This window comes from Trachurus japonicus, chromosome 6 (assembly GCF_045865225.1).
Source record: "Trachurus japonicus isolate A0001 chromosome 6, Traja_1.0".
In the NCBI taxonomy this organism is placed as follows: domain Eukaryota; kingdom Metazoa; phylum Chordata; class Actinopteri; order Carangiformes; family Carangidae; genus Trachurus; species Trachurus japonicus.
In genome coordinates, this window is record NC_140912.1 from 763101 (window position 1) to 787097 (window position 23997).

Here is a 23997-nt window from a genome sequence, read left to right on the forward strand (position 1 = left end):
AACTCCATCGGCTGACAAGAAGTTAGCCAAAACGACCGGATCGCTTACTTCTGCTTTAAAATAAATATTTTTTTAACTAATTATTATTCTTTTTAAAATTATGATTAAAACCACACACAATCTTAAATAACTGTATTCTAAACTTTCACTTTCTCAAATATAAATTGGCATCTTGATTGACAGCTGCGATGATCATGTGATGGTGGGGGTTGCCAGAAATGTATGATGTCAAAATGGGGTCAAAAGCCAAAAAAGGTTGGGAACCACTGGGCTAAAGGAATTTGTTAGAAGTTTTCTACTACCACCAAACTTCCTGTTTCCTGTTTGCCCTGTTTTATTGTGAAATCCCTGTGTCCTGCCTTCCTGTGCTCTCCCTCCTGTGATTACCTCATTTATTGCACCTGTGTTCGATTGCGTCACCTGTGTCTTGTTCCCTCATGTAGTTTCACCTCAGTGTCTGCCCTTTGTTTTCTGTCTGTGTTCATCCCCACTGTTTCTGGATTCATGCCTGTGTTGCTCCTGCGGGTTCTTTTGTGTTCCTGCCAGCATGTTTTTTGTGTTCCTACCAGCATGTTTTTTGTGTCCCCGCAAGTTACATAAATATTGTTTTCGTCATTCCACCATACAGTAGGCTACCTGTCCTCTTCATCTATGTCTGCATTTGGATCCGGTTCCTCCAAACCGTGACAGAACTTGGTTTCTGGGCAGGAGCAGGTGCTGGTGGTGATGGTTGCTTGAGGAGCGTTGGTCAATTTTGACTTTAAAGGACAAGAGTTTATAATTTGTAGCTCCACAGCTTCAGGGCAGACTGGAAGATTACAGTGAGTCACTGTACGGGAATCAAAAGTTGACAAGACAGGCCAAGGCTAGCTAGTTAGCATGCTATCAGTAGAAGAAAAGACGAGTTAGATACAGAGATGCATGGATATAACTTTATTCATCTCATCAGGGAAATTAATGTTGTTTGTATTTGTGATACATGTCTTCAGTAGGAACCAATGAGTTTTGGAGGTGGTAAAACAGACTGATAGGTGGATCAAAACTGTTTTGATTGTTGGTGTTTTCCTGGGGTTTGTCACCAGTAACTATTAGTTAGATATGTTAAATTGATTATTTCATTATGCATTTTAATCTCTGTTCATCTGTCTATGAACACCTAAAACCAGGCTCGTACTTTGCTCAGCCTCCTGGTGCTTCCTCTGCGGGACTGGCTCGGTAACACATAAATCCTCATTTGCATTTTTCCGTTTGTGGGCTCAAAGTGTGGAAGTGCTTACCCACAGAACTCACAGTGGATCGTGACTGAGATCATTTATAGCTCAAACGGAAACAGTAATTGAAGAGAGATCAGTCATGGAGTCACTGAGTGTCTTTGTCATTTAATTGAGTCATTATTTTAGACTCTTTTATATAGAGGTCCATCTAGGGGGCGAACATTAGCTTTGGCTGTAAATGCTACGGTATGTTGTATAGATTTATGCTATATACTTGTCCTTTACGGTGGCCCTGAGAGCTCAACACACAGCACCTTAAAGGGATAGTTCAACATTTTGGCAAATTGGCCCATTGCCATAATCACTATAGTCAAAGCAGTAGGTTCGTTACCTTTAATTGTCGGTGCAAGCTATTTTTAGAACGGCGGAGCAGAGCCGTGAGCTGCTCAGAGCTACGCTATGGAGGCTAATGGGATTTCTTGGTTTCCCTCATCAAACTCATCAAATACACAATCCAACTACTCCAAAACGCTCTGGTGGACAAGTTGTGACCTGCACATTCACCACGCTATGAGATAATAACGGCACGTTACAAGACAGAGTTGTTTTAGAGGCAAATGCAGAGACTGCTTGCCAAAAACTTCCCCCGACAGGTATGCATATCAGTGGTTTTGCATGAATTTACCTCTAAAACAACTCTGTCTCGTAATGTTCTGTTATTATCTCATAGCGTGGTGAATGTGCTGGTCACAACTTGTCCAATAGGGAGTTTTGGAGTTGTTGGATTGTGTATTTGATGAGTTTGATGAGGGAAACCAAGAAATCCCATGAGCCTCCGTAGCCTATCTCTGAGCAGCTCACGGCTCTGCTCCGCTATTCTAAAAATAGCTTGCACTGACAATTAAAGGTAACGAAGCTACTCCTAAGACTATAGGGATTATAGGGCAATGGGCCAATTTGCCAAAATGTTGAACTATCCCTTTAAGAAAACACATGAAAAGACACAAAAATGCAGGGCAGTGGTGCAGGAGGTTAAGCGAGGCTACAGTCCTATCTGCAGGTGGCCCTGGTTTGAATCCCGCATCGAGGATCCCCTTTCCTGCATGTTGTCCCCCCCCCCCTCTCTCTGCCTCCACATTTGCTGTCTCTCTCAACTGTTCTATCTAATAAAGGCACGAAAAGCCCCCCCAAAAAAACACAAAAATGCAACATTCTGAACTGAAAACAACTTCATTAACACATGTGCTCCAAAAAAACGCGTCAGAATCTGTGTCCCCGGAAACTGTTCTGTTGTATTGTGACTTTCTGCAACACACGTGTTGTTGAATTGATGATCATTTCTGTCTCTGCATGTGTTTTCTGAGGATGCAGTGAGTTGAGCTCTCAGGGCCACCGTAGTCCATATCAGTGCCGTTGTCTAGGGGAGAAAGGTGATGATAATTCTAGGGGCCCAGAGCCCAGTAGGGCCCACAAAAAACCCCAGTAGTCTAATCTTTTTATGACTGAATTATTCTGCATAAGACCCTGACTAATACTCATAGTAATGCTGCATTAGCATCAAAACAAAGTAGGCTAAATAAAAAATGATAATACATATGTAGTCTAAGAAAAAAAACTGGAAAAGTTAGGGGGTAGGGGCCCACTTTAGTATTCTTTCAGGGGGCCCAGAATTCCTAGCAACAGCCCTGGTCCATATACAGTATAAATCAACACTAAATCAATGGTCATGGATGACACGGTAAACATCAACTAGATTGTGGTGTGTGTGTATATGTGTGTGGCTGGCATGTATGTTAGGTGAAAGACAACTAACGCCAATGGAGAGAAAACGGAGAAAAGCAGGTGTGATCTCCACCGTGACTGAGCTCCCTCTCCTGTGCGATGCTCTGTGCTATTACCGTCCAGTGGAGCTTCACAGCACTCAGGAGAAGGAGGGAGCGAGAGCGAGAGAGAGAGGGAAAGATGGACAGAGAGCGAGAAAGTGTGCGAGGAGAGTGGGACCGGCGCCAGCTCACCCCACCCTTACTGCTGCTGCCTGCAGAGTGAGGAGTGCTGCATTTCCTGAGGGCAATGCAGAGGACAAGGAAGAAGAGACTCACTTCTGTTAAGGTCACGATACAGCAAACACAGAAAGAGAGAGCCTGCGGCGGGCCAGAGAAGCCGAGAGGAACAGAGACACGTAGAGAGACGCAGATGGACAGATAGAGACACAGATGGACAGATATATGGAGAAGGAGGGACAGATGAGCTGCAGTATTCACCACCAAGCCTCCACTGCTGTCGAATGTTCAGCTTCACGTCATCGGAGGACAGGATCATCTTCACACCCCAAAAAGCTACACCCACTTATTTCAGTGTCACTGCTTGATTTTTCATTTGACTGTTCTATGATTAGACGCTTGTTGGCTCTCTCACAGCTACTGACAGACTTTCAAAATCACACCCTCAGATACAAGAGATTTTAGATTTAAAAGGTTTAAAAAGGTTATAATATAAGAAATTGGACGGCTGAAACTAAGCCCCCCCCCCCACCTGGAGGACGCTTTGGCATCAGCAGCTCTGCTTCAGGTGGGCTATGGTCTGCACCAGACTGCATCTTCACTCAGCCGGGACTAATTACATGTTGTCTGGAAGCATTGTAGGACCCCCACATCACTGCAACAGATGTTCACACAGGATTGGATCAGACTTGTGTTTTTTCACTCTAAAACTACTACACGCCTTTTTTATTCAGAGGCAAAAAAGGCCTCTGTCACTGTGGTTCAGTTTCTGTTATTCTCTTTCTTGGTTGTAAAATTTCAAAAGTTAGCCTTTTAAATGGAAACCAGGGTTACGTTTGTATCCAAAAGGGTTCAGAAACAGTTACCTTATTTTATTTCTGGCACACTATTTATAGGCTTGCACAGAATGTCGAAGCTACTCTGAAGAGATAACTTTTTAAAATTAAGTCCATTAGTTGAGCAACAGAAAAGATGTTAGTTTGTTTTTTACTTTAATCTTTGAAGCAGAGTTACCAAACGTTGTCTTGTCTGCGCTTTTCAGATGTGACGATTCGCAGCTCTTCTTTGTCTCATGTGATTGTGAACTCATCATTAATCTACAATTAAAATAATAATAACCCAGATATGTTTGTTATTCCACCCTCAGACAGCGCCTGGCGCCTCAAGAGTCCGTCTGGTGGTTTTTATCCACGTGTCCAAGTGAACACAGGAGGAAACCGGAGTGAAGGGAGCTCTTCAGCTCTTCAGGCCCCCGAGGTGCGTAACAACTGAGGGAGCGACAGAGGTAAGCGGGCCTCTCCTGGGATGGAGGATTAGTGTGAACCATTACCTTAGCCTCGTGAATCACTGCTAATGGCTTCAGCGAGAGGGTAGTACTGAGGCAGGACACATTTAGATTGAGACTTTGAGTTCTGTAACACTGCGGCATATTTCTCCTGTTAGTGCAGCACAGACAGGGCTCTGACAACGCTCTGCAGAAGATGGTTTAAATCCCCCATCCCCCACGCCAAAATGAGCATACACCAGCAGATCCTTAAAAATTTATTGAAGTTAATGTTAGATGAAATCATAAGTGATATAAGAAAAGAAACAACAAACAACCCTTGCATAGATCACAGACCATGCCTTTGTCATCATCTGACAAACTGAACACATTTGTAGCATAATCCTCAGTAAACACAACATGACAATGACGGCTGGATTAGATAACACAATCAGAGTTTGGTTTGCTTGTGGATGAAAAGAAGAGCAGAAGAGTTCAACATTCCTTTTGCAATTTGCCCCAGAACTTCCCTACTGGCAATTAAATGTGCGTTCTTGACAGAAAAGACAAACTCAAAGCCATCACGCTTCAAACACAAACCAGATCTTCTCACTGACAGTCACCTTTGGCGAGCGAGGTACACAAAAATCCCAACGTTTGATCCTGTTCAGAGCCTCCTCAGTAGGCAGAAAGCAGTCCAGTATCGAGACCTTTTTTCTTTCTTTTTTTTCCTTTTTAGCAAACAAGAATGCCTTAAAAACCAATGTGGTACAGAGGAGGATGTGTGGCACAGGCCCTGTTGAGACATGACAGGCAGGTTTCCCACAACACAGTATCACTACAGTCTAGACTGAGACGAGAATGGAGCAAAATGTCACTTGAGTGAGAGATTCAGTCCTAGAAAGGAGATAAAGTTTGAGAAAACTAGCCCTTGATGTCCTTGCTAACATTCAGAGCCTAAGCGAGCACAACCTGAACATCACGCACAGACGCCGGGCACGGCTCGGATACCCCGCGTCGTCTCGGTGATGAGGTCAGCGCTAAGGTGCTTTGGAGAAATCCAGCAGAGGACACGCTTCAGATAGACAACACCTTCTGAACAGGGCCGTTAACACGTAGCCTTGGTGCAGATGAAAGCAAGGGTTTCTTTTTTTAAATGATGCAACTGTATTATAGTTGATCCACAGTTTGAAAGGCAAAGCTCATGCAGTCTTCCATCGACCATGCAGTTTTTTGCGATCAGTAGGTTTCTGTAGAGATACATCATAGCAGTAGGTTCAGCAGTGAGGAAAATGTGAACATGGTGTTTGAATGAATCCTGTCTTTTTTTTCTCTTGGAACTTAAAAAAACAAACCATATTTTTTGGGTTTTTTCTTTGTTTTTTTGTTGTTGTTTTTTTTCATAGTACACTTCTTGTCCATATCATTTAGTGTATAGCAATTGATCATAATACAGTAGTTTCATTATCATGGCTTGCCAGAGGAACATATTGTCTTTGATATTCCAGTATATGGCATGTTCTTCCTAAATCAGTCATGTTACAGTGCCACCGAAAAAAAAGGAAAAAAAAAAACACACACACACACACACACACACACACATCAAGATTGTTTTTCATACGTAATTGCAGTATATAGTGGTTACTTTTCTCTATCTTATTGTAGCTAAATTGCAGTTTGTTCTCGTGACGTTTCATGTTTTTTGTTAGTTTAATTGAATTTACGTCATTATTTCTTTTCTTCTTTTTTTTTTAGATCTTCTCACTTGTGTTTGTTTGCAGAAGCATTAACACCTGACAGTAAGCAAAACAAATGAATATGTTAATAAAAAATAAAAAATAAACTATTTAGGCACCTTCTCTAACTTTCACTCACACAACTGATCAGTCCAGTGAACTGATGTTCGATCCTCTCTAAGTGCATTATGGGCTGTTCTTCTGGGACTGCGTTATAAGGTCCAGCCTTTGTTCCTGACTGCAAAACAGCTCGAGTCCAACCTGGGTGGTTAATGGGGACTACCACTATTACAAAGCCTATGTTTGGGTCTTGTTTCCACGGGTTTCTCTCAGCAAAATGTCAGCCTCTACACTTGACCCCACTGACCTTACAAAATCACAGAACAGAGGGTAAGAGGTTGGTACATAAACAGCCCTGTTGTGAGTATCTGTCAAGTGATCGCAGTTCCACTGACATTCAAAATAGATTTGTTTTTCTTGGTTTTGTTTTAGTTTTTTACAAAAAAAAGCATCTAAGAAACAGGTTATCTGTTATTCTATTGCTGTTCAGAATGCATGTTTCTGTTGGGTAATTGAATGCATAGCACCATCCATACATGCCCTCACGGCGAGAGTGGCAACAGCGCTGCTTATGTGAGGGGTATCATTTGTATTTTCTTCACCTCACGTTGAACCGTTGCATGCGGGACATGTTACACACATCACTACTCTCAAGCGTCAGTCATTCAAGGAAGTTGTGACTAAAGCGAACGGTTTCCTGATAGCTGCAATTATGAGACAACAACTATAATTTCCTCGTGTCATCCTATATAAGGTATTAAATATATGGTATTGGGTATTACTGGCATCCTTCTGTACAAGAAACCCTATACAAGTTGAAGATCCCTGACACAAACATGTGTCTTTTTTGCTCTCATTATAAGTTACTGACATCTAGCAAGGCTCTTGAATATTTACCTCACTTGAGGCAGACACTCTTCAGCAGTACAGTACAAAGATCAGTTCCAAATAAAATAACAAACAGTGCCCTAAACTAACCAACCAGCCACCAATAACAAAACGGGTAGGAACAAGAATCATAGAGTGGAGGAAGTCTTGTCCAAAACAATCAATGAAGGCTTCAGCTTCAGGTAACATGTGATGGTGTGACAAGACAACAAGGGTAGTCCTGTACTAGCACCACAAAGTATAGCCATTGCACCAACAGAAACAACTGTGACATTCAAGTAACACTGCAGTGGAGCTTTTTTTTTCACAGGACCCTATCAGGAGAGTGCTAAATAAAAAAAGAATAGCATACAGTACAAAATCTTACTATCATTTGAATGAATTCATCTCAATACTGAGTGTAGGTTGATGTACAGTAGCTGTAGATTTTCAAGTAGTCATTACAATTTGTCCCAGTCTCTCTATCTGCAGTTAGCCTGTGTGGGACAAGGTGCAGAGAAACGATGCATTACGTATGAGCGAGCACAGTGGAGGAGAAACAAGCAGAAATGGCACGAGCAGAACAGAACAAAAACGATTGTGCAAAAAAGACGGGCTGCACTTTGGCGTGCGTCATAATGCCCAAGGATCGCAGTATGACAAATTCAAAAACCATATCAAACTTCTCTGCTCTCTCCTACACACATGCGGAAACACATTAGCGTGCTTCTGTGACACAACAGTAACCTTCATATACCATTGTTTCAAAGAAACAAACATAGAAAACAGTCGAGCTCGTCCTGCCAGGAGAGTCAAGCAATCCCTATAAACTCTCTCAAAATGAATGTTCTGATTGTGCGTAGCTTTAAGTGAATGAAAGGAGCGGGATTCTGGTTCACTATTTGTCCTAAGTGCTTGTGTAAAGGCTATGTTTTTGGGACTCTCACATTCAATATTGCATGACTGCAGATTACACTTAAGGTTCCATTTTGCATTATGGTATAGGAAGCCCTGCATTGAAGCTTGCAGCTCTGCAGCAAGTTTGCAATGACCTCACTGAGGTAGAGACCCTGAAAGGATGCATGGTGCACAAACAAAAACAACAAACAGAAATCAAATATGTTGAAAACTGATGGATATTCCCTTTTGAAGTGGATTGGTAAACATGCAGAGTACAATACATTGCTGCTTAAGGGCATAATTAAGTGCATGGAAACTGGGTTGTGCATGACGGCCATGGATCATCTTTTTGTTTATGTTTTTTTTTTTTTTTTTTTTTTTTTTTTACCACAATCATCTGCTATTTCAGCCTTGTTTATCTGGCATCATTAACATCATAACCAACTGTGTGTCAACACTAAAACAGAAGGTAAACCAGCTCTGCTCAACCTCACAAATACCACTGTACACAGAGGCACTTTCACTGGTCCTGTTGGTGAAAGGGATAAAGGCACTAGCAACTAATGTCAGAAAAATTCTGTGTGATGTGAAGTGAAATTTGGGTAATGATCTTTTTCAGTGGAATCCAGAACAAAATGTACTAAAATTTGAGGTGGAGATGGAAGCATGACTCATAATATGTTAACTTTTCTTGTTCAAAGAAGGTCCATGCACTGCACTATTGAGACGTAATACTGTAATTGGTGCTTATTATGATTATATGCATTTTTGATAATATTTATTCAGTTTCTTTGTCTACTCTTAAATTAGAAACTCTGCATCCTCAAGGTGGGTTTGGATATATTTGATCGCAATTCAGAAACATCCAGAATTTGATTTCCTTAGTTTCCCTGACAGTAGGGCACTGCAGCAGTGCCTGAATTGCAACAAGCTGTATACTCATGTCATGCATTAAATATACCAGGATACAAAAGTACCTTAGTCAGTAGACCATAATGCAGGTTACTTTTTTTCATGCTATGATCTCATTTATGTACTGTTCCCTTAAGATTTAACATTCAATTTCTATACTTCTAAATGATTAGCATTTCAAATTAAAAACTCATCCAGTGCACTCAGTATGAAAACAGATGAGAAGGGGGGGATGGAGGCAGATATTCAAAAGAACATCCTTTCCATTATGTGAGATATGTCTCATGCATGCCGATATCAAAATGGAAAGTCTCTAATCATGCTCGTGTGAAGCTCACTTTATCATTGTGCTGTGTTGCATCTAAAGGGCATGGCATTGAATCACTTGGTGATATCACAATTACAGCATCTGCTGGAAAACAGCAGCATTGCGGATGTCCGTGAAGCGAGTAGATCACCGTCTGTTTACATCCAAACAAGAGAGATCAGTCTTCCTCCTATAAGGTGCTTTGCTGAATAGTAGATCCTTTGTAGGGAGAGAGGAGAGGGGAGGGGGGAGGGAGGGGGGGTGTCACCTAACTTCTTGGCGCTTACCACTCGGCTGCAGATGCTTGCATGTCTCTGCAGACTTTTCTGGTGCATTGTGCAACTTGCTGAAATGTTATCTGTACTCCATGCATAAGATTTTAATTATCACGCCGTCTTCTGATAAGACAGTGTGTGCTCTGCATCCTCCAGGGAGCCATGTTGATGTGTAAGAGTCAGTGTTTTCTTTTGGATATACCTATATATTTGTAGGATCAGAAGAATTAATTATTCTATCTACCTGTCATATACTCTAACAGCTTTGTTTTTTCGGTTTCCGTTCTATATAGCTGAGCATAGTTGTAGGCCTAATGCCATAGAGCGCTTTGGGGAGGTAAATGAAGCATTCCTAACTGATGGTCTACTCCACATATGACAGTCCCATAGAGATCCCAAAGTTCCTAACTAGTGTCTAAACATCTGTAAGCAGCTTGCTTTTATTTACACAGTTTTGGTTGGCTATAGTGCAATTGCCAGTTCTGAGGTTTGCCTCCCTAAAGTTGTCGATGCTATTGTTTATGTCTCCATCAATCTCCATGTACTCTGACTTGCTGACGGTGGATGAACTACGGCGGCTGGAGTTGGTTTCGGACGGGATGTTGGGGTTGCTGACGTTGAGCAGCTGGGCCTGCTCTTCTCCCTCGGTCTCCCTGTGGTAGAAGTAGTTGAAGTTGGACACAATGACAGGCACTGGGAGCGCAATTGTCAACACTCCGGCGATGGCGCACAGAGATCCCACGATCTTGCCTCCTATAGTGACTGGGACCATGTCCCCATAGCCCACAGTTGTCATGGACACAACAGCCCACCAAAACGCATCCGGGATGCTGCCAAAGTAGGATCCTTGCTCCTCTGCCTCAGCAAAGTAGACTGCGCTGGAGAACAAGATGACTCCAATGAACAGAAAGAAGATCAGTAACCCCAGCTCTCGCATGCTGGCCTTGAGGGTCTGCCCCAAAATCTGAAGTCCTTTGGAGTGTCGTGACAGCTTGAAGATCCTAAACACCCTGACCAGACGGATCACCCTGAGTATGGCCAGAGATGTTGCCTGCTCCCCCACCACTTCGCTGTCTGGGTCTTCAGCCAGCTCGGTGCCAAGTGTGATGAAGTAAGGGATGATGGCCACTATGTCGATCATGTTCATCATGTTCTTGAAGAAGGCCGGTTTACTTGGGCATGCCAGAAAGCGTACTATCAACTCAAAGGAGAACCAGATTATACAGAGTGTCTCAATGACAAAGAAGGGGTCAGTGAGAATATTTGGCTTTATATAAATGGTAGAGTTCCCCACGATTTTAGGTGTTGGGTCCTCTTTCAGCTGTGGTAAAGTCTCTAAACAAAATATGACTATTGAAATCAGAATCACCATCACAGACACTATGGCAATCCCTCTGGCGGTGCCAGAGCTTTCTGGATGCTCGAAGAGGAGCCAAATCTGACGCTGGAACTCCTTCTCGGGTAAAGGGCGCTCTTCCTCCCTGATGAAACCCTCATCCTCACGAAACTTCTCCATCGCGTCCACTCCCAGCTCGTAAAATTTTATTTCTTCTGAAAACATATCCAAAGGAACATTCACTGGTCTTCTCAGCCGACCCCCAGACTGGTAGTAGTAGAGGATGGCGTCGAAGCTCGGGCGGTTTCTGTCAAAGAAGTACTCGTTTCTCAGAGGGTCAAAGTACCGCATCCTCTTTTTGGGGTTGCCCAGCAACGTCTCTGGAAACTGGGAGAGAGTTTTCAGCTGCGTCTCAAACCGGAGACCGGCTATGTTGATGACCACCCTCTCGCAGCATTCGTGGTCGCCGTGGTCTGGAGGGTAGGTGTCCTGAGGGTGGCCAGGGACAGCCGAGGTCTCGTCCATGTTATCTCCCGCTACTACGGTCATTTTGGGAGGAGGAGGTGGAAGAGGAAAAGAGGAAGAGGAGGAGGAGGAGTTGTGTCGGGATGTCGGTTAGTCTGACTGAACAGGCATTCAGGTTCGGGGGGAAATTTTCCACTCCTCAGCTTCCCACACCCCTTCAGTTGTTGGAGACGTCCCCTGATATGAGGGGGCTGGTTGGCTGCTTTGCCTCAGTGCGGCTCCACTGCGGTTCTCGCTGACTTGACCATTGCTGCTCTCCAGTGCATCTGCTGCTGTTGTTGCTGCTGCCTCTGTCACCCAGAGAGGGAGAGAGAGAGAGAGAGGGAGGGAGAAAGAGAGAGGGAGAGAGAGGGAGAGGGAGGAAATAATAGGATCAAACTGCCAAGATATTTGCTTGCTCAGCATTTTCTGCACTTCATTTATTTATTTATTTGTTTACTTCAACCAGCCTGCAATTAGTGCAATCACCCAGTGGTAAAGGCAAAAGCTCTCTAGTCATCTTCTTGTATAGTTTTTTTTTTTTTTTTTTCACTTTGTCTTAAAATCCCTATAAGTAATTCAGTACATATTTTATCTCCTGGTTGTCTCCTCTGACATTCATATGGATGTTTACGTTAGTTTGTCATAGAACTGCAGTGTCTCTGTGTCTTAAAGGAGCTTGGCAGGGATCTGTCCTACGCCACTCTCTCCAGTCTGAATTATGATATGACGCATAACATTTGATACTGATATTATGGCAACTGATGTTTTCTACATGTTCTCTGTCTATGGGCCTAATGCGCTGCAGAACAGACACGATCCAGCCTTAAGAAAGAGAGAAAACAATGCAGCAGTAGAGTGTTATCTTTTAGGTGAAGAGCAGCTGTCGATGAAAAATAGTCACCTAACGGATATCTGTTGTATAAATCAGCAGGTTTTTTTTTTAGAGGCTTACCGTATAGGTCGTTCTTGAAAGGTCTTGAATGCCTCTTATCCTCGGGTAAAATCATCCAACAGCGGGGCACCAGTGGGTGTCATGTGGCAACTTCACATTGCACCTACTAAGAAAAAAAAAAGCCTAGAGCCTTGCTGTGCTCTTCACCATCCCAACTGTGTCCGTCACAATGAAAGCGCCCTCAGACGATGAAACAAGACGAGATAAAACAAAGATGGAAATCAGGTGAGTGTGGTGAGGAAAGCCTGAGATGGAAACGGGGCGAAGAAAGGAGAGAGATAGAGAGGTTTTTGCAAAGCTGCAGCGTCGGTAGCTGCTTGCGCGGCGGCACGGTGGTGTGAACAGCCTCCAGTTTACCGCAGGAGGAAATCTTGCGCTGCAGTTCAGGGGGGGAGATACATTAAGGGGGCAACAAGCGAGCCCTTGTCATTTCCAGACATCACTGCATCAGCAGAAAATCTACTGCTTTTTCTTTTTTTTGCGAGTAGACAAGATGATGAGCTGAATGTGTTTCAGAGCGGCTCGGAGAGCGGAATAGAAAAAAGATCATCAAAATGGATAGTGGAGAGACAGTCAAGTGCAGCAGGAGGAGCAGCAGCAGCAGCGAGGTCCAAATGTTTTCTCCACACCGTCAAGCATGTTCTGCTGTGCATTTTACATGCGAGTGCAGGGGAGGTGAGGGGAAAGAGAGGAGTGGAGAAGAGAGGAGAGGGAGGGAGAGAGGGAGGGAGGGCAGCAGGAGGAGGAGGAGGAGGAGTTGGAGGGTTTCGACGCAATGCAGACCGGCTCTACTAAAGCACGCCGCCAGAAGTTCTCCATATACACCACAAAAACAAGAGCGCTTGTGTGCCAGCACTGGCGCAATTCCACTGCAAAGGACAATTGGTAACAAAAACCTCTCAATCCACACTATGCAGCATCTGAGATGTTCTCTCCTTTTAAAGCTTTTAGTCCGTCATCAGCGAGCCGAGAGGATGAAAACAATCACCTCTCCATCCCATCACTCCCACACTGAGGGAACACTGGGTGTGTGAGGGAATGATATGCGCCAGAGAGAGACCAGGTCTGAATCTCTACAGTAACTTTACTAATGAGCAGACAGATTTTTTTTTTTTTTTAAACGTCATCATTGTGTTTGCAGAGCAGCTCGCACGTGCAGGTCTAAATGTCCAATATCTTTAATAGTGACTGAGTTGCAGCGTTTTCTCCCAATGCGCCTTCATCACTACTCTTGTCCACAGAGGCCTGGATGAGGATGATGATGATGAGACAAACGGTGACTTTGGTGTAACTTTGTGTTGAGTGGGCTGATGCTCTGCAGAGGCCGCGGGGTCAGTTTCAGCACCACGGACAGAGTCACAAAACCACACACACCTCTAAAGACAATAAGTTGTTACAATTACAACACATTATCATAAGAAGCTGTTATGCTGCTTATTTGTGTGTGTGTGTGTGTGTGTGTGTGTGTGTGTGTGTGTGTGTGTGTGTGTGTGTGTGTGTGTGTGTGTGTGTGTGTGTGTGTGTGTCTGAATGACTGAAAAACACACATCAGACTTCTGCCTCCAGGTAAACGTAAATAAAGCCCCCTCTCCCTCTGTTTATCACCACAGCATTTAATTAACTTCACTACTTCTGTCACAACACAGCTCTGTTTCTGTGCCCTGACTCTCATCATCCACAGCACCACAGATATAATGTACTCAGCTAATTAGACTAATGGACCTGAATTTGAAATTCTTCCACATACAGTACAGTATGACCTGCTGCTGCCTCGGTCTGATCTGTGTTACCCTGAGAATGAACACACAACCACTGGTATATGTTTTCTGATTCGTAATTTATTTATAAAAAGGATTAAGTTAAGTTCACATACATGTTTAAATTAGAAAAATAAATATTTCATTACATTTAAAATTCACAATGAATCCATGTCATGCAGACATTGCACTATAATGCTTCTGGCTATGTTGTTTACAGCGAGCCGCAGTCAAATCTGAATGTTTGTAACAACACGGAGGTAAGTTGCTTTTCCAACTTTGCATTATAAGCTGCATAAGAAAAGGGGAAATACAGATTTTTACAAAAACGCAGTATGTACACAAGGCTTTTTATACAAGGAAAGCGTGGTCATTTACAAAGCCTACACAAAGAATGTTGTTGTTTTTTCTACTGATGATACACACTGTCCATACACACAATGCGTCTCCACCGTGAGGTCTCTGTAGGCTACATCACTGGCAATTCAAGAAAATGATCCAACAGTCTGGAGAAGAAGAGAATGCCACACTTGTATTTTGTTGCTTCATTTAATCGCCTGCCTCCTGCAAGTTAAGCAGAAAACAGATCTCACTGTGTGAACATTAGCAGGTGAGAGGAAGCAGTCAAGCGCCCGCTGAGCTTAGTTCACTATCACAAGCATCCGGATACACAGTGAGTCACAGAGCACGGCCTCGGAGGATTAAGCCTAAATCAGTCAGGACCAGCTGCAACAGCGCGGAGATACTCCAGCTCAAGTGTTAATTTTACACACCGTGGATCCAGAGCAGAGGAGTTAATCATCCACAGAGTGGCGCTCCCTGCTCACTTATCCTGTCTGCTGTATTACAAGCCCCGAGAATAGTAATAGAAGGTTTTTATGCATTATTATGACTATAGGCATTTTCATAATTGTGAGTAGAAAAAAAAATCCTGTAATGAAAAAATATTTATGATCTGATTGATTATGAAAAACAGGTCAAACTGAACATAATGTCCTGAGTGCTGCAGCAATCAGAAATGAGAGCAGAGAGGAACGATTTAAAAAAAAAAAAAAAAAACTTAACCCGACTCCAACTTTTGTTTTTTGGGCAAAATAAGTTTACATATCCACTTGTGTGTGGGTGACGCCATGCTGCACGGTGGCAAAAGCCCATGTGTTTACGCACGAGGACACGTTCAGTGTGAGAAGTAAACAAGCGCCAGGCTGCTCGTGGCAACAACAGTGGGAACACTGAACATCTTGTCAGTCTATATGTCTGTGTTCCTATACGTTCGCCATGCGCTATGGGTGCAGAGAGCAGCTTATGGCTTTTGCGTCACTGGCACTTTGACGCATGGCTGAGCTTTTATCCAAGGCCTTGGCATTGGAAAAACGCGTGGCTCGTGCTGCCATGTCTTTGTGGGTAAACAAAAGGAAACCCCTCTGCCCCTGTCAACTATGTACTTTTCATATGGATCAAATACCGCTGACGTTGCTGCTGTATTTCAAAATATTCCATGTGCGTTTTATTGTGAACCGCAGGGGTTCCCAAATGTTTTCACCGAGGTTTCCCGAGTATAATGCTTTAGTTCACTGCTTCCCACTTATTGTTTGTACTTCACCAGCAGCAGCCCCACATGAGAAAACATACGAAGTTGTAGCAGTGGGAGGAATGGTTTTCTCATCTGGGGAATTAAGTTGGAGTGAAATGAAGCCAATTCCCACTGGTGCGAATATCTGGGACTCCACGTTTGGGAAATCTTACATAACGTCGTGCGTAAAACACCTGCAGCATCCGACATGGAGAGGCCTAAGCTGCGTGTTCATGTTGAGTGGAAGATAACTCACCATAAAAACAACCCATCTTCTTTATACATCTGTCAGTTTCCCCGTGTACGTCTCCAGTGGGTTTAAGTTAGGATATGTCAGAGTGTCCAGGTCGTCGCTCCCCTGGTAGGACTCAGTTTTGGAGATGAGCGACTGGTTACTTTTCTTTGAATCAGAATCATTGAAGGAGATTTGTTCCTGCTGCCCGCAGGTCACGTGCACGTACTGAACATTTTCCTCCTCCTCGTTTTCTCTGTGGTAGAAGTAATTGAAATTGGACACTATGACAGGCACTGGTAAAGCTATGGTGAGTACTCCGGCGATGGCGCACAAAGATCCAACGAATTTCCCCCATATGGTGGAGGGACACATGTCTCCATAACCAACTGTGGTCATTGTCACCACAGCCCACCAAAACGCATCAGGTATACTTGAAAATCCAGACTCGGGGTCTTCTGCTTCTGCAAAGTAAACTGAACTGGAGAATAAAATCACTCCGATGAGCAGGAAGAATATGAGCAGTCCCAGCTCCCTCAGGCTGGCGTGGAGCGTTTGGCCGAGAATCTGGAGACCCTTGGAGTGCCTGGAGAGCTTAAAAATCCTGAAAACTCGGACCAGACGGATGACCCTGAGGATGGCCAGAGACGCAGCCTGCTGACTGCTGCCCTGATGCTCTGCGAGATCAAGGCCCAGGGTGATGAAATACGGAGCTATAGCCACCACATCGATCAGATTCATGAGGTTTTTAAAGAAAGCTGCTTTGCTGGGACACGACAGAAACCTCATGGTGAACTCAAAGGAGAACCACACAATGCAGAGTGTCTCCACCATGAAGAAGGGGTCAGTGAACGGGCTGGGCGCTTTGCCATGATCGCTGCCATTGACGTGGTTCTCCGGCGCTGGGGGCACTTCTCTGAACTCGGGTAGCGTCTCCAAGCAGAATATAACAATCGATATCAAAATAACCATAACTGACACAATTGCGATCATCCTCGCGGGTCCTGAGCTCTCCGGATACTCAAACAGGAGCCACAGCTGACGCTGGAACTCGTTGGTTGGCAGCGGGCGGTCCGGCTCTTCCCTCGACAAGCCCTCGTCTTCTCGGTACAGCTCTATGGCCTCCTCCTCGAGTTCATAAAACTTGATTTCTTCCAGGAAAATATCCACAGGTACGCTCACGGGCCTCCGGAGCCGCCCGCCCGACTGGTAATAATAGAGGACGGCATCGAAGCTCGGCCTGTTCCTGTCAAAGAAGTATTCGTTTCTCAGCGGGTCAAAGAAACGCATCCTTTTACGCGGGTCTCCCAAAAGCGTGGTGGGGAAGCGGGAGAGGGTTTTTAACTGCGTCTCAAAACGCAGGCCTGAGATGTTGATGACCACCCGCTCGCTGCACTCCTGGTCCGCTGCTTCCAGGTCAGCAGCATCTTGCAACAAAGGAGTAACGACCACAGTCTCGTCGTGGTTCTCCTGGGACACCACAGTCATCTTTTTTACCCCTCCGAGGGTAAATCCGTCACTCACCTCCTCGGTGCCTTCCTCTTGCCCTTTAGCCCGTGCGTCCTCCCAACTCTCTTTCTCATGCAGCCGCCCCCAGACCCAGGCAGAGTCCCCCCACTTCTGTCGCTCCCCAAAAAAAAAAAAAAAAAAAAAGTCCCAACACTTTCAATTGTTGATATCCAAAATCGCCGCGTTGTTGATTTACACCGTCCTTTTGTCAGATTAGTGCCTCTGAACTGTCAACTTTCAATGGTGCAGACAGATCTCCACTTGCATAAGCTATACCGATGGTTAGAGATGGCTATCATATTCACACCATTTTAAACTCCAAAGCCCTCCCCAAGTTGGAAGACCAGATGACACTTGCTGCTGCTGCTGCTGTCCCTCTCACACTCACCGGCTTCACTGTGGCACTGCAGGGACTTCCAAGTAAACATGATGTAGCCTCACACATGTAATCTTTTACATCAGAGTTGCAAGTTGCATGTTTGAAGAAAAAAAAAGTATCCCAAAGTCTTTGTATTGTTTTGTTCAGAGAAAGGTCCCATATGTTTTCAGATCCACAGTCAGACACAGAAATGGAGGCTGTCACCCAGCAGCAGGTCCCTCATTCATGAAATCATGGGGCTATTCTTGTCACAAGGGGAACCTCCAGGACCCGTCCCATGTCTGCTTTGGGTCACAGCCCACCGTTTTAGAAACAAGTGAACATGATAAATAGATGTAGCTTGTTAAAGTGCAGTGATGTTTGTTTTCCTGCAGCGACATATTAAATGCGTCTTGAGGTAAATGAGATGAAATAACTTGAATGCTTTGAAGCAGAGGGCCGTATAACCAGGGGCCCTGCTGGACCCGGCCAGTGGAAACTGCTGGCTTGACTGACACTTGAGTAGCCAGAGAGGATAGCGTCTTCAGGAAGTCTTAGCCAAAATAACATTCGCCGTTCATTGCACTTAAAGGGCTCAATTCAACATGTTGGAACATGGGGACCCCCAGAAGACAAGTGACCTGGCCTTGGGGTCACCGAGGTGTGTAAAAAAAACAAACAGCTGCAACTACTTCCAGTCTTATTTGTTCTTCTTGCAGTTGGGATTAAACTGAATATTCTCTGATGCATTACAGTTTAATTTTTCTTCTCCTCCACAAGATTGGATGATGACAAGTTTAAAAGATGTACCCTGGGGTTTACAGCCTGAAGTTATAATGTGCACTGCGGCGTTGTGGTCTATTTATAGCTCTGTTTTTTTCCACTTTCATTGCCTTCATTACGTGGTATCAGTTATATCAGTCACAGCAGTTGTAGACACTGCACCATAACAATAATAGCACAGGGGTGATAATCAGTGTTACTGAAACCAAACCAGCCTGGACGCTTTGAATTATTACATCGACGCAGGCAATGTTGAGCAGGTACAACATACCATCACAAACTTTCACGTCAGACTTTCTCTCTCTTTTTTTTTTCCGTTGTTGTTGCACAGTCTGGTTATAAAGAACAACTCCCCAGAGGAGCAGAGGGGCACAACTTTTGAGGTGTCTCTCCATTCCTGAATTAAGGGTTGGATTTCAGAGTCAAATGTCAGTGTCAGGACACGGTGCCGCCTGCTGCTAATGTGTTAGCATATAGCGTTCACCAAGTGGCTGTCTGGGTCAAGCCGAGATGTAAGGCCTTGACCGTATCCAAGGAAACAAACAACAACAAACCAGTTGAGGAATGGACGCATGACTCTTTTAAACACTGGTAAAAGCAAAAGAAACAACACAAAGAAGTCCAGAGCAGTCAGTCAGTCAGGATCTACAGGAGCTTCAGTCTGTCAACTATGGTTATAATTAATCATAATTCACTCAGTGGTATATTCAGATTCAGATTCAGATATTTTTATACATGTAGCCTACTTTGCAGGAGAGAATATATTACAGATTTACAATTACGACAGATGTACATGAAAGGGAACCCCAGGGAAGCAGAAACTGCTTATAAATAGGGGATCCAATGTCGTCTTTATAGGTGCAACTGTTTTTATTTTGGCAGAATATTAATGTCATAGGCCTATTGTTTGACAACATGGAAACACTATTATATAATCTGTTGCCATGTGTGTGTTTGTTCTATCCATACATGTATTTGTAGATACAGTGGGTATAGATATGCATGCATGTGCATACTTAACAGTGACTCTTTGTAATGAGACATAGCCTGGGAGACACAAGCCCCAAAGACTGCAGGGTGCATGAATGCTGACAGCGAGGAACCTCCCATCGTTATTAATGGCTTGACCTATGAATGTAGGAGACCCCCATGGTAACAAGATACTGCAGATTCACCCACTGCAAGAAAAACATCTGCTTTCCCACCGGTCTAGAGAAAAAAAGTAAAGTGAAAAAAAAAAAGTCAGTGATCTCAGCCGACAGTAACACCCTGATATGATATTTATGATAATATGACAGCAGACACAGCTACCACTAAAGACAGACCATCTGTAATTGTCACAAAAACACAATGAAAAAGATGCATTATGAGTTTATGAGTTGGTTGAATAATACAAAGTCACGATTACCAAAAAAATAATTAATTATAATATAAAGACAGATCTGATAATGAGACAATATCACAATCTTCTGATATTCTGAAAACGAAAAACAAAATTTCTTTTAAAGGAGCCAATGTTTATTACCATTTTTATTAAGTGCACTTCATCCTCTGAAGCTCATCTTTGTCTAAATATAGACAGGATGAGTTTCCTCCCCAACCCATTACAGACGTGAGGTAATCACAGGACCAACTTGTGTCACCCACTCCCCTTGGCTTTCGTCTCCTCCCATACCCCAGGCCAAGTATTTACAGAGTGTGTGTGTATTTCTGTAAGTGTGTATCCGGCTTTGCTATCAGTGCAATTGGTGAATGAACGCATGTGCATATCATGTTTGTGTGTGTGAGAGTGTGTTATAAATTGAAAGAGGAGTTTTTAGAAGGTCAGCCCCACTAGTCAACAGCTCCTTCAGATCACATCGTTCTACTGCCAACTACTCTGCTCGAAATGAAATAGGGGGTATTTGACCCAGTCTGACGTACGCTCCGGCGATGACAGCGTCTCAGACACTGGAATGAGTCTATAGAGGTAAAGCTATATCTGGGCAGCCTCTGATTCAAGCTGTGACAGTAATGTTTTACCCGTAAAATAACAGTTCACAGAAAGAAACACTTAGGACTGAGATGGAAAAAATCTCAAGAAGCAGGGAATTGCTGTGTTGCAGGTCAAAAGACTTACAGTTACATATGATGTTCTCAAGTGATAGTATCAATTTGTCTACTACAGATTCTGTCATACCATGTATGATTGAGGTATTACTTAGATCTGGGTGTGTTATAGCCTCCATTAGTGATATTACAATTAACTAGTCAAGACTGCTTTGTGGCAACATGGCCAAAAACAGACAGATATCAGTTGTCACTTACAACGCTTGGAAAATACACTGTGGTTGGCCCTGTCGCCTCAGCAAAGAAGGTTTTGGGTTCAATGGGCTTTATGCACAGCTCTACTACTTCCTGAATTAAGCCAGCTCATTTATTTCCCGTTTTACATTATTGGACTGACTGATTAATCCAGGTGTGTCTGACCTGCCAACAATGGTCAGACACTCCTGGATTAATCTAATAATGTAAGACAGGAAATAAAGGAGCTGGCTTAATTCAGGAAGTAGTAGAGCTGTGCATAAAGCCTATTACCGGTCCGGGGGCCTTTCTGGATGCAGTTTACATGATCTCCCTGTATCTGTGTGGCTTCTCTATGGTTCTCTGACTTCTTCCCACGGTCCACAGACTTGCACATTTGGTTGATTGGTAATGCCAGTGAGTGTGTGTAGTTTGTGTTGACTCTGTGATAGACTGTGACTTGCCAAAGGGTGTACCCCAGGGTGTACCCCAGCCTTGCCCTATGTCAGCTGGGACTGGCTCCAGCCCCCCCCCACCCCCCACCCCCCGAACCTTCAGCGATAAGCAGTGGATGGGTGGACTGCATTAGGGATGCATTAGGCTACAATGTTGGACATAATAACAGATCTTTCACCACTATCTGTCTGGATGAGATGCTGAAACGATAAAATATTTATGCAGATTCAAAAAATACGTATCCGTGTGGATGGAAGTTTTTTACTACTTTGTTTCACTGCTTAGCACAAAACAGAAGTGCTGTCAAAAGAATGGTCTCAAGATATTTACTTTTCATCCGCATTTATCATTTTGAAGTTAGTTTTATTAGTAAAAGCATAAACAAATGTTGTTTTTTATTTTATGGATCTTTTCCATTTGTTTTTCAGTTTGTAAATGGACTCATGGGATTTCTATACTGCAGCTTGTTTTTATTTATCAGTTTATGAAATATAAGATAAATACATCTGCAATAATTTAATACTGGCTCTTAAATCAGCTTAGACTAAAGCTCTACTACACCTTGTCCCTTCTCTGCTTTTGCTGTAGCCTACCTACAGAGGAACGTGACAACGTCCATGTTGACTCAATCAAACGGTGACAAAATCTAATACTGCTGAGTGAACTTTGTATGGATTACAGCGTACAGCTCAGTCTTCAGTCATCAGACAGTGTATATAGCTGTGATGTGAGGAGCGTGTGCAGCTGTGACTAATTAATAGTGTGAAAGTTTTTGCCTAATAGAGCCTAAGCTGTGTTTATACCGTCCCCATTACCCGCTGTGTGCACAGCCTCCTCACCCTGAGGTGTCTGAACCCAGGGCTTCCACTCTTGAAAGCAGATACCGCCACCAAACTCCTTGCCAGTTCCTGGGTTTTGATAGCCACCAATTTTAGCCCGCTGTCATCTGAAGTTGATGGTCATGTTTTTGCTGATAGGTAACGAGGCATGTAGCAAGAGATGGAACTGGATACCTGAGATTTAGAGGGCAGGGTTCCTTGGAATTACCTCCCATCCCAAGTCTTGCTCAGGTTATCATTTCACTCCTTGATCAGGCCTTTCCCTTTTTTAGTAGACGGTGGTAGGAGGGAGGTCAGTTTACAGGAGAACCACACATGCGTTATAAATCAGGGGTGACTTCAAAGGTCTCAAAGTTTAATTTTTATTGCTCACTTTATGTCCATATGATTCTGCTCGCAGACACTACTGTCTTGGCATTTGGTCGCGCAGTCACCATCAGGCTGACTGTGTTCCTGTTTCCCAGTGTGAGTCAATGCTTGAACCGTCTTCATTCTAAAAGTGCTGAACCTCAACCAGAATACTTTCACACAACAATAACAATACACAGGAATTCATATCTATAACAACCCTACTGGAACTGAAGTGGCTGATTTACAGAGAGACGTAATCTGCGTCCGTTAGGATAATCTTCTAATCATTTTAGTGATTAATCAGACAAACATGAGGATTTCTCGCTTCTCTCTCTCTCTGTCAAACATGCGTTGGGTTTTAAAATACAGGCCGTGAAACCCACATTTTGGGAAATGGCCTTATGGGAATTTGCCTAATGGGAAATGGCGTTCATTGTAAATTCTAAAATGTAAAAGTGCTGAATAAATATTTGATGATTTTTCAAAGAACTACTGTCCTTACTGAAACATATTAATGTAAGTGAGTCATGTGCCATACTGAGAGAGGCTCTGTTTCAAGGCTGAATGTTTAGTTATTAGGGTGGTGGTGCAGAAAGTTCCAGCTTCACCGTTGGCTCTCTGTGGACTAAACAAGGAATCACTCAATAAATTCATATTGAAATAGTCCAACTAGGAGGTCAATGGAGAATTCAAATAACTGCAGCATCAGCACTCGACTGTGAGACTGATAACGAGCTACAGTCAAAGATTTTCCACCACACAAATAAGTTCTATGTTTGGTTAATATTACTAATACAATAAACCTTGGCGTATTCCCAACTCCATTTAACAATGTGTGAATTATAAGACTGCTGGCATTGCTGGACTTAAAAAAAAAGGCTGTTTAACAAACCACCTACACCAAAAACAATCAAGACCAAAGTGAACTGTGTTATAATTTGTAAATGCCCCCCCCACACACACACACACACACACACACGAGTTGAGCCAGAGAAGCTCGGAAAGGTTCGTTTTTTCCAGTTTCTGCTGACACTTCTTTCATTGTCTCACACACAGTAACACTTGTTCTGCAGGTATATTTCTATGTTTTACCTCCTGACTAGTTTCTCTTGAAGACTTCAGCCAAATCATCAAAAAAACATTCTGCCTGTAAAAATAATTTCAAGAATCATTTGAAGTAAGTGCAGGTTTTCCTTTCTCTGATTATTTTCTTTATAGGAAGAGTCATATTTACACTGGCACTCACAAGGCCTCGCTTGTTCTTAAGCTCAGTTTACTCAGTGTTAACTCAAACATTTTCCTTTTTTGTGCCTCACCTGCCATGTCACAACATGTTACAGTGAGCGCTGCAACATAAACAGAATGTTGAACCGTGATATTAGGTCAGGCCGAGGCCATTGCTGACCATCTGGACTGCAAGTTGCTGCCATGTGTCTGATAACATTTCTCAATTCCTGGGGTTCCTTGGAATCCTTTAACTACCTGTTCATTAATAAATCTTTCATTACTTCCTCATGTTCACAGCC

At 43.4% G+C, this 23997-nt stretch overlaps 2 protein-coding genes across 2 annotated transcripts; both read right to left on the minus strand.

Annotated features, from left to right (window-relative positions):
- Positions 1-6682: 6682 nt before the first annotated feature.
- LOC146985289 (potassium voltage-gated channel subfamily A member 1-like) lies at positions 6683-12975 on the minus strand. The gene is made up of 2 exons (XM_085778184.1): positions 12331-12975; positions 6683-11684 (listed from the first exon to the last, which is right to left on the minus strand). The coding sequence occupies exon 2, from the start codon at positions 11418-11420 to the stop codon at positions 9951-9953; it is 1470 nt and encodes a 489-aa protein (XP_085634310.1). The 5' UTR covers positions 11421-11684; positions 12331-12975; the 3' UTR covers positions 6683-9950.
- Positions 12976-14150: 1175 nt separating this feature from the next.
- Positions 14151-17972, minus strand: LOC146985290 (shaker-related potassium channel tsha2-like). Its single transcript, XM_085778216.1, has 2 exons — positions 15917-17972; positions 14151-14651 (listed from the first exon to the last, which is right to left on the minus strand). The coding sequence occupies exon 1, from the start codon at positions 17378-17380 to the stop codon at positions 15938-15940; it is 1443 nt and encodes a 480-aa protein (XP_085634342.1). The 5' UTR covers positions 17381-17972; the 3' UTR covers positions 14151-14651; positions 15917-15937.
- Positions 17973-23997: the final 6025 nt, after the last annotated feature.